We start from the raw sequence: 10,541 nt of genomic DNA on the forward strand, positions 1-10,541 counted from the left end.
TCTACTAAAAATGCAAAATTAGCCAGGGTTGGTGACTTATGCCTGTAATTCCAGCTACATAGGAGGCTGAAGCAAGTGAATTGCTTGAACCCAGGAGGCAGAGGTTTCAGTGAGCAGAGATCGAACCATTGCACTCTAGCCTGGGCAACAGGAGTGAAACTCCAACTCAAAGAAAAAGAGAAAAAGAAAAAAAAAAGGGCTTTATACCCTGCTGCTCATAGGCTTTTTAACAAATTAAAATCCATGGAAGCCTTAATATACAGTGTGGCATAGCAATCACTCTGCATTATCTCATATTATTGTATTTTCTTTTCTTGAGATGGGGTCTCGCTATGTTGCCCAGGCTGGTCTTTAACGCCTGGGCTGGAGTGATACTCCTGCATCAGCCTCCCGAGTAGCTGCAGTTACTCCAGGCACTTGTCACCGTGCCCGATTAGCTTCTGTTATTACTGTGTTTGAGATGGAGTCTTGCTCTGTTGCACCAGGCGAGAGTGCAATGGTGCAATCTTTGCTCACTGCAACCTCTGCCTTTCTGGCTCAAGTGATTCTCCCATTTCAGCCTCGTGAGTAGCTGGGATTACAGTTGCCCGCCACCACACCAGAATAATTTTTTTTTTTTTGAGACAGAGTTTCGCTCTTGTTACCCAGGCTGGAGTACAATGGCGCGATCTTGGCTCACCGCAACCTCCACCTCCTGGGTTCAGGCAATTCTCCTGCCTCAGCTTCCTGAGTAACTGGGATTACAGGCACACGCCACCATGCCCAGCTAATTTTTTGTATTTTTAGTAGAGTTGGGGTTTCACCATGTTGGCCAGGCTGGTCTTGAACTCCCGACCTCAAGGGATCTGTCTGCCTCAGCCTCCCAAAGTGCCTGGATTACAGGCACCCACCACTGCACCCGGCCTATTCTTTCTTTTCCTCCATAGCCTGAGCCACCTGGGGGGTCTTCAGATCCCCATTCTCCCCTCGCCTGCCCCCAGCTTTCATGCACGAAGTTCCCTCATCTGGGCATCAACTCTTCCGCCATGTTTTTGCTGATTCTTCCTGACCCCCGAGGCTGGGTCAGGGCCCTGTGCTGACCCTGTCTGAGGGCCGATGGCTCAGTGATGGTACTGCCAGGTGACCTGTCCCTCTGCCTGACCCCCACCGTGGACACTGGGAGCCCCTCGAGGGCTGGAACCAGTGGGCTCGAGGTGGGTCTTGGTCACTGCTGTCCCCAGCGCCTGGCATTGGGCCCTGCCTGCATGCAGTGGTTGCTCAATGGATATTTACTGAATGTGCAAAGCCGTGAACCCTGTGCCCGCTCCCGCCCCACCACACACAGCAAAAACAGGTTCCTACATTTTACAATTTTCCATGATCTATGTGTAGACCTCAATCCCCAAAAAGGCAAGACACCGGCGTAGCAAAACAGATTGGTCATTATTGTATATACAGCTGGAAGGGAGGGTGGTCCCAGGGTGAGGACAGGGCTGCCCAATACTTGGGGGTAGGAAGGGGCTCTTCTTCCAACTGGGTTTGTTGGGGAACCGGAATCCCGGGGAGCTGGGCGCCTGGTCCACGTGGACCCCCTCCACCTCCCCACATACGCTGTGGAAGAGAGGCAGGAGTGAAAAGCGCTGGGGGAGGAGGGCCCTTTGGTCTGAGATGTGGAGGTGATCACAACAGTTCCCGCCCGCTGGCTGTTTTGTTGACTTTGGAGAGGCCTTCCCGGAACCCAGAGTCCGTCATTCTAGGGGCAGACAGCAAGGAGGCCGTCCAGCGCCAGCGCCAAAGAGCACCAGGCCCCACCCACTCTACCCGGAACCACTCAGGCCCCGCCCCCCAGCAGCTCTGGCCTCGCACACTCTACCCCAGACCCATTCCGCCCCCGCCCACCCTACTCCACAGCAGCCCAGGCCCCATTCATTCTACTCCAATTACCTAAGCCCCAGCCCCCATTCCCAGAGCAGCCCTGGCCCCACCCATTCCACACCAACCACTTAGGCCCCGCCCACCCCACCCCCAGGGCCAGCCTGGCAGTCTCCCTAGCGGCCCTAACCCCACCCCCAGCTTAGCCTGGCCTCAGGCACTCCACAGGGGTCCAGTCCCCACCCACAGAACTGCCCTGGCCGCCCTCATCTCCCCTCCAGTCCTCCTCAACACCAGCCTCTGCCCAAACACTGCCCCCAGGTCAGCTGCGGTCCCTGCCCCCTGCCCACCCTGCCCGTAGAGCTGCCCACCCCCCACTCCACCCCCAGAGCCGCCGCCCTGCCCACTGTGCCCGGGCTCACACTTGCTCCATCTGGACGTCCTCCTCATCTTCCTGGGGCAGCTGTAGGTACGGATTGTCTCCTGCGGGCTGGAACTTGTAGCCCGTGAGCACGAAGAAGGCCAGGGTGGAGCCCTCCACCAACAGCTGGGGACGGGGCAGGGCAGAGTGAGGGCATCAGGCGCACCCCACCTCCACTGTGGCTGCCCTCCTGTCCTACTTGGGCCTTGGGCTCACCTGGTACAGCCACTGCCACTGGAAGGGCACAGCCACCCGCAGCAGGATGGCAATGATACGCGTAAAGTAGACGTAGCAGATGACCTGCAGGGGCGACGCCAGCATGAGGCCAGGACTGCAGGACCGCAGGCTTGAGGATGGGGCTGGGGTGGGCGCAAAGCGGGCCGGTGGTCCCCCCATTCCCCTCCCCTCGCCACTGTGAGTGAGTCGGGCTCCTACCATGACATAGTAATGCCGGAACAGCTTCAGCTTGGCCAGGTTCACTGCCACTGAGGGTGGGCACAGAGATGGGGGTCAAGGGAGACTGAGGGTGGGAGAGAGGGGAGGGGCACTGGGGGAGGGGACAAACAGGACATCTGAGGGAGTGTCCAAGGAGCAGAATGTCTGGAGGGGACGTTAGACGTGCAAAAAGGCCAAAGGGGGAGATCACGGAGGAGGAAAGGGCCACCCAACGGGTCAGAGAAGTCAGATGGGGGCATTCAGGAGAAAGAGAATACAGACTGGGGTGTCCAGGGAGGCAGAGGCCTGGGGGCTGGGCAGAGAGTCCAGGAGGGGTGTCCAAGGGGCAGAATGAATGGCCCGGGCCAGGAAGGGGGCATGAACGGAGGGTCCGAAGGCTTGGGGCCTCACCCTTCCCGTCTGTGCCAGATGCGTCCTGGAGATGCCGGATGGACCTGGGACAGGTGGGGGACACAGGGTGCGGTCAGTGAGGACATCGCCCATGGGCATGGGGCAGGGCCTCAGTCTGGGGGCAGGGTCCTCACCAGACGACGGGGAACAGGATGGCGCCGCAGCAGATGAGGTCCACCAGGAACAGAATCTCCTTCCACAGCCCATAGTCACTGGTGCCCTCCTCTCGGGACTCGATGATGATATAGGCCACATTGGCCAGGACCTGCCCGAGGGGCGGGGTTGGGTGGGCACTGCCCGGCCTGCTTCCCTCCACGCCCACCGCCCCCTTCAGCCCTCCCCACTCCCTGCTCCAGCTGCACCTGCAGGGGGATCACGATCCCAAAGACCTTCTTCTCCTTATCCGACAGGACGTACTTAATGAAGGCCCAGCCTGAACCAATCAGGGCGATGGTGATGAAAAGGAGGGCGCCCTTCAGCCTGGGGGAGCAGGGGAGGGCGTGATGATGCGGCGGGGGCCCGCCCTTCCCTGACCGCCCCCCCAGCTACACGGAAGAGCGGGGCACTCACAGGTGCGTGATGTAGTGCATGATGGCGAGGCCCTCGATGGGGTGGCCCTGGCTGTTGATGAAGTAGTAGTTGATCTGGAGGTGGACGGACAGACGGACGGTGAGGCGGACAGAGGGGCGGGAGGATGGTGACGGTGTGGGGGATTAGGAACATGGACCATCACCATCAGATGGGTGGTCAGAAAGTTCAATACTGAGGATGGTGCATAGGACTCAAAAATGGTAATCAGGGCTGAAAAAATGGAGGGAATGGTCACAGTTGGAGGGGCGAATTGTTGGACAATCAATGAGGCAGGCAGTCACAGCTGAACCAAGGGACAGTAGTGGACAGAGCTGCCCAGAAGGACTGGCAGACAGAGAGAGGGGATGGGCAGCTGGCCACATTGGTAAGATGGGTGGGCACGTGGATAGCTGGCAGATGGCCCTCCCACAAGCCCAGGGTCTGCAGAGATGGGGGATGGCCCAGATGGTCTCTTCCAGCCCACCCCTGCCACTCCCTGGTCCAAGGCTCTCACGCTGTGGAAGAGCAGAGAGATACTCTTGGTGAAGGCCAAGGCTGCCATGAGCCAGTGGATCTTGAAGACGCTGTACCTGGTGGGAGGGTCAGGGAGAGATGGGAGGGGCCATTAGCCAGAGATAGGGATGGGGGTCTGGTGAAGGGAAATGGGGGACCCCCAGGGGCAGGGGCATTACGTGTTCCTGCAAAGGATGGACACCCAGAAGATGCCAGCAGCCAGAAAGCAGGCGGACATGACCATGTAGAGCTTGAAAAGTGGCATCTCCGCTGCTGACAGGAAGCCATTGGGGTTCTTCTCCCGGATCATCACCTGGGGAGGAGGCAGTGGTGGGTGGCGGTGGGGACACAGCCCTGCCCTGGCCTTGGAGAGCAGTGAGTGAGGGTTTCCAGCTCTCCCGCTTTTTTTTTTCAGATGGAGTCTCACTCTGTCGCCAGGCTGGAGTGCAATGGCACGATCTCGGCTCATTGTAACCTCTGCCACCCAGGTTCAAGTGATTCTCCTGTCCAGCCTCTGGAGTAGCTGGGATTACAGGCATGTGCCACCATGCCCAGCTAATTTTTGGATTTTTAGTAGATGGGGTTTCACCATGTTGACCAGGATGGTCTCGATTTCTTGACCTCGTGATCCGCCTGCGTTGGCCTCCCAAAGTGCTGGGATTACAGGTGTGAGCCACCGCGCCCAGCTAGCTCGCCCACTTTCTAATGGGCCTCAGTTGGCCCCATCTCCTGAATGAGTATAACAGCTCCCACTTCGCACCTGGGAGGGCTGCGAGAAGCTAAGCAGGGTGTGTCGCTCCTGGCCCACAGTGGGTGCTCCCTGGCACTGCTACCCTCCCCTCCGCTCACCGTGATGTCGAATGGACGCTCCTTTCCTGGCACCGAATTGTTGCAGTTGTGGAAGTTCAGGCTGTACTGGCCTTCCTCTGCCTGAGAGCCAATCACCACATGGAACTGGGAGGGGGGAGAGAAGAGGGCTCAGCTTGGGGATTGCATGCTCTGGGGTGATGGCAGGGCCGCCGGCGCCAAGGACACTCACACTGAAGTTGTAGGAGTTGTTGAGGTGGCTCAGGCCCAACACCAGCTCCTTGTCCTTCCCGCTAGGACTCTGAAGGGAGAAAGCCCCTCCATCAGCTGGCACTGGGTCACTGTGGTCCCTGGGGTGTGCCTTCTTCCCTCCTGCCCCGCCTCCCCCAAACCTGAGACACTGCGGGTGTTGACTTGGGCTTGCTGGCTGCAGAGGTCCCTGGAAGAGACCGGGTAGTGATTTTCAGAGACAGATGTATAGAGGGATGGAGGGAAAACAGAGTGGTGGGTGCAGAGGGCAGACCTGCCCATCCACCCCTGCCTGCATAGCCAGGCTGACTCACCACTATCCACCTTGTGGGGTACTGTGGGCTCTGGCTTCGGGAGCCCTGGTTCAGAGGGCACATCGGGAAGGAGCCCGGGAAAGATGAATAACTTCTTCTGCTCTCCATATTTCCGAACCTGGACCCTGGGGTGAGGGGTGGGGAGGGGAATGAGGCTGGGGGCTGAACCTGGGGTCAGCCATGCAAGCCGGGGCAAAGGACTGTGGCCTCTGGGACCCTCTGCGTGTCATCCCTGCAGGGCAGGGTCCAGCCGAGTCAGTTATGACTGCGTTTCAGCATTTGGTTCCCATCAGTCAAGGCGGCTGCTGCCTGCACCAGCAATGATTTGTCATGTCCCATGGCATAAATCTACTCTTTTACTCTTTTCTTTAGCGACAGGGTCTTGCCCTGTGGCCTAAGCTGGAGCACTGTGGTACAATCACAGCTCAGTGCAGCCTCAAATTCCTGGGATCAGGCAATTTCAACCTCTAGAGTAGATGGACCACAGGCACATGCCACCAGGCTTGGCTAATTTTTCATTTTTTGAGATGAAGTCTCACTCTGTTGACCAGTGGCATGATCTCAGCTCACTGCAACCTCCGCCTCCTGGGTTTAAGCAATTGTCCTTCTTCAGCCTCCTGAGTAGCTGGGACTACAGGTGCGTGCCACCGCGCCTGGCTAATTTTTTTGTATTTTTAGTAGAGACAGGGTTTCACCGTGCTAGCCAGGATGGTCTTGATCTCCTGGCCTTGTGATCTGCCCGTTTCAGCATCCAAAAGTGCGGGGATTATGGGTGTGAGCCACCGCACCTTACCTAATTTTTAACTTCTGTTTGGGGGGTTGGTCTCCCTATGTTGCCCAGGCTAGTGTCAAACTCTTGGCTTCAAGTGATCCTCCGGCTCAGCCAGCCTCCCAAAGCACTGGAATTAATGGCATGAGCTACTGTGGCCAGCCCTACTTTATTTTTATTACTATTATTATGTGAGACAGGCTCTCCAGGCTGGAGTGCTGCAGCGCAGTCTTGGCTCACTGCAACCTCCACCTCCACAGCTCAAGCAATCCTCCCACCGCAGCTTCCAGAGTAGCTGGGACTACAGGCATGTGCCACCAAGCCTGGTTAGTTTCTGTATTTTTTTTTTTTTTTTTGTGGAGACAAGGTAAAGTTGCACCAGGGTGGTCTACAATTGCTGGGCTCAAGGATCCATCTACCTCCGCCTCCCAAAGTGCTGGGATTAGAGGCATGAGCTACTGTGCCTGCCCTTTTATTCAAAAAGGAAACACTGTATCTACAGAGAGGCAACATGGTATCGGCAGACCCTGGTCCCAGGCTGCCTGGCTCCGCGTCCCAGTTCCTGGGACTCAGTTTTCTCCTCTGAAGAGTGGAGATGATCGCAGGGTAAGGAATGGATGAGTTAATGTGTTACAGCTCCAGGACACGGCCTGGCACACAGGAAGCACTCAATATGGACAAACAATCATTATTCATTCTCACAACAATGCTCTGTATCCGGGTCTTCTGCCCTGAGACACCAATACCCGCTGAGTCCCTCTCTCCTTCCTTCCAATAATCACAAGGCTTGAAGACAAAACTAAAAAGTAAGTGGCCTCCTCTCTCTTTGCCACTCACTCATCCCACTTGATCAGCCCAGGTGTCTGTGGGCATCACACTGGGGAAACGCAAGTGAAGAATCTGAGTGAGCCCCAGTCCCCAACTCACTGCAGATCCTTGGTGTTGATGAGGAACAGGACCAGGAAGCTGCTACTGTTTTTCTGGAGAGGGCAGTCCTGGAAATCCTGCGTCTGGCGGGTAGGCAGGAGGGAGTTTTGGTTACTCCTCCCCCGGCCCAGCTCCACCTTGTCTCCCTCCCTGTCCACCCAGGAGCTCTTTCTGCTCCTGCCTCTGAGAGAGAACAGGGGCCTTTGAGTTACAGGTACAGAAGATGGACACCAACCCCTCCCTCCAGCCCCTTCTCCCTCCTTCCCCATTCCCTCCACTCACTGAATACGAGTGCACTCTGCCAGATCGAACCCGGCTGAGACTGAACCCCACCTGGTGTGTGGAAAAAACAGGGGGAGAGTGTGAGGGGACAGTAGCGATCTCCCAGTTATCCCTCTCGATAGCAACAGAAACCTAACTTCACACTGACTGAACATCTACCGTGTGCTAGATTCCACACACTCTTGCTCTTTCTCAGAATCAGGATGGAAGGTGAACCTCATTCTGTTGCCCAAGCTGGAATACAGTGGCAGGATCACAGCTCACTGCAGCCTCAATCTCCCAGGCATCCTCTCACCTCAGCCTCCTGACTAGCTGGCCTACAGGCACACCTCACCAAGCCTGGCAGTTTTTTTTTCTTTTTTTTTTTGAGATGAAGTCTCGCTGTGGCCCAGGCTGGAGTGCAATGGCACAATCTTGGCTCACTGCAACCTCTGCCTCCTGGGTTCAAGTGATTCTCCTGCTTCAGCCTCCTGAGTAGCTGGAATTACAGGTGCTCACCACCATGCCCGGCTAATTTTTGTATTTTTAGTAGAGATGGGGTTTCACCATGCTGGCCAGGCTGGTCTCAGACTCCTGACCTGAAGCAATCCACCCGTCTCAGCCTCCCAAAGTGTTGGGATTACAGGCGTGAGCCACCATGCCCGGCTGCCTGGCTAACTTTTAAAACTTCTTGTAGAGACAGGGTCTAACTATGTTGCCCAGGTTTGTCTCGAACTCCTGGCCTCAAGCAATCCTCCCACCTTGGCCTCCAAAAGTGCTAGGACTACAAAGCATGAGCCACCGCGCCCCACCTGTCACCCAGCTGTTAAGAAAAGTGCCTAGCACATGCTATGTAAGACATTATTATTCCCAGTACAGATGAGGAAACTGAAGCTCTGAGACATCACGGGATTTGCACAGATCACATGGGTAGAAGCAGAGCTGGGAACCCAGAACTGGGGGTTGCACCCTGCTCTCCTCCAGCAAACTCCTCAAGGCCTCTCACCAGCAGGGACTTCTCTTCTGCCTCCCGGAGGCCCAGCCGCAGGAGGCTCAAGTCCACCTCCAGGGAGCCATTGGTGTAGAAACCAAAACTGTTCAGCTGGATGTTTGCTCGCTTCTCCCCCTGCCGGAGACCAAGGAGGCAGAGGCAGTTCAAACCTCTTCAGCCTGCCCAGCCCCAGGGACCTGGCACGAGCGCTCCCCCACCCCCCCGCCAAAGGACCTCCTGGTACCCCTCTATTTAGGACAGGCCCAGAGAATGACAAGAGAAAGTTGAGAAGGACTTCCTCCCTGCAGGGAAAGGGCGGTCTTGGAGTCTCCTTCTCCGACCGCTGTTCTGAGAGCCAGGAACAGAGATCCTGGGGCACCTGGAAGTCCCCCCACGGGGGTGAGCACCACACGCAGAGCAGCTGTTCACCTTGGTGAGCCTGGCCTTCACCTCCCCGAATTTCTAGCTTGCAGCTGAGCTTCCAGCAGCATTTCCACAGAATCCCCCAAATACCATTAAGTGGCCAGAGGACCCCACTCCATAGCCTCCCAGGACCCCGCTGTGCGGCCCCAGGTTCCCCAGCGCCCCAAAAGTGATTTCAAGAATGTAAAGGACTAAGACTCAGCGTGGGGGGGGGGGTGGCCCCCAGATATGGAGCCCCGCCCCCGAAGGGAGGGGCCCGACCCTAGCTAGGCGGCCTGGCAACTCCCTCCGGAGAACGGAAGGGGATCCCGGGACTAGACCACTCCGGGCCGGAAAACGGGGGCGCCGGACCACTCCATCCCGCGTCGGGTGCAGGGGAGGCCGGACGAGACCAATCCAAGCCAGGGGGCTTCTCCGAGACAAAGTTGCGCCCACCCCACCCCAGACCCCCGCGCGGCGGGCCTCACCGTCAGCGCCAGCCGGTGGATGCGCCCGGAGCAGCTGCCCAGCAGCAGCAGCAGCAACAGCAGAAGTAGCCGCTGCCCCCACTCCGCGAGGCTCCCGCGGCCGAGCCCCCTCCTCTCGCACACTGCCATCTCTGGAGCCACCGCCTCCCCGACTCCGCCTCTGGCTCCCAAGCCCGCCCACCGGCCAGCCAATCGCCGCACGGCGGGGCCGGGCGCTTCGGAGTTTCCAGCCAGCCAGCCAATCAGCAATTGTCTCTCCGCAAGCCCGCCTTCTTAAGACCATCCGATGGACAGCACCGGTTCCGAATGGGAGTGCCGATAGCGCTTAACCGCCTCCCCTCTCACCCTCACCAATCGCTATAAAGATTGGCCAGGATGTGATTTAATGAGCAGTTTATCTAACCAATTATGATGGATCTGATATCCGGCCTTGAGGCTGAATTTCTCCACCCACTCTTAACGGTCCAGGACTACACTACCCAGAATGCAGTGGAAGCAGACAAGCGCAACAAGGCATTAAATAAACTACATTTCCCACTACCTCAAAGACGGACTTCCTCTTCTTGCCCTAGGGAAGTGGCTCCCAGCCAGAGCTCAGGCTTTTGGTAAACACACACATCTGTTCAGGCCTGACCTGTTTTCCTAATCTTCCTGGACCACAGAGAGGCCTAAAGCTGGCCTCAGGTTAAAGTTTGACCCTAGGATGACCTGTGACCCCAGGCTGAGACCCCAGCCTTAGGCTAAGCCTCCTATTCCGGAGTGAGGCAATTGGAGCCCCACTGCCAGATTCCAGGCTAAACTGGACTTTGGGCTGAACCCAGGTGAACTCCCTCCCTGCAGTCGAGCCCCAGCTTCAGCCTGAAACTCTGACACCCATTCGCCCCCCGCCCCCCGCCACATACTGAAGTTTAATCTCTGGTTTAGGCGACCGATCTGGACTAGTCCTGACTCCAGATTGGACCTGAACCCTGGATTGCTAATCCGTCTGGTTAGGCCTCCGACCTCAGTTTGAGACCCAATTCCCACCGTGGTGCTGGCCTGGGCTGAACCCTAACTCCAGTGTGAGTCTCTGACCAGAGTTGAGCTCAGAACTTTGCTAGGCTGAGCCCCCATTTCAGACGAGCCACTGAAC

At 57.3% G+C, this 10,541-nt stretch overlaps 1 protein-coding gene across 3 annotated transcripts; it reads right to left on the reverse strand.

The window, feature by feature from the left end:
- Nucleotides 1-1,338: 1,338 nt before the first annotated feature.
- On the reverse strand, nucleotides 1,339-9,542 carry GPR108 (G protein-coupled receptor 108). Of its 3 annotated transcripts, none has more exons than XM_017967596.4 (18): nucleotides 9,410-9,542; nucleotides 8,535-8,654; nucleotides 7,550-7,600; nucleotides 7,268-7,350; nucleotides 5,572-5,696; nucleotides 5,401-5,447; nucleotides 5,241-5,309; nucleotides 5,051-5,155; nucleotides 4,381-4,514; nucleotides 4,203-4,278; nucleotides 3,689-3,762; nucleotides 3,481-3,598; nucleotides 3,253-3,383; nucleotides 3,119-3,162; nucleotides 2,708-2,757; nucleotides 2,489-2,572; nucleotides 2,274-2,398; nucleotides 1,339-1,590 (listed from the first exon to the last, which is right to left on the reverse strand). In XM_017967596.4, the coding sequence occupies exons 1-18, from the start codon at nucleotides 9,536-9,538 to the stop codon at nucleotides 1,362-1,364; spliced, it is 1,794 nt and encodes a 597-aa protein (XP_017823085.3). In that variant the 5' UTR covers nucleotides 9,539-9,542; the 3' UTR covers nucleotides 1,339-1,361. The 3 variants fall into 3 exon arrangements, with proteins under 3 accessions (XP_017823085.3, XP_002761685.1, XP_078216477.1); XM_002761639.6 differs by having other exon boundaries at nucleotides 1,404-1,732; XM_078360351.1 differs by lacking the exon at nucleotides 9,410-9,542 and adding an exon at nucleotides 8,949-9,252 and having other exon boundaries at nucleotides 1,404-1,732.
- Nucleotides 9,543-10,541: the final 999 nt, after the last annotated feature.

This window comes from Callithrix jacchus, chromosome 22, assembly GCF_049354715.1.
Source record: "Callithrix jacchus isolate 240 chromosome 22, calJac240_pri, whole genome shotgun sequence".
Taxonomy (NCBI): Eukaryota; Metazoa; Chordata; class Mammalia; order Primates; family Cebidae; genus Callithrix; species Callithrix jacchus.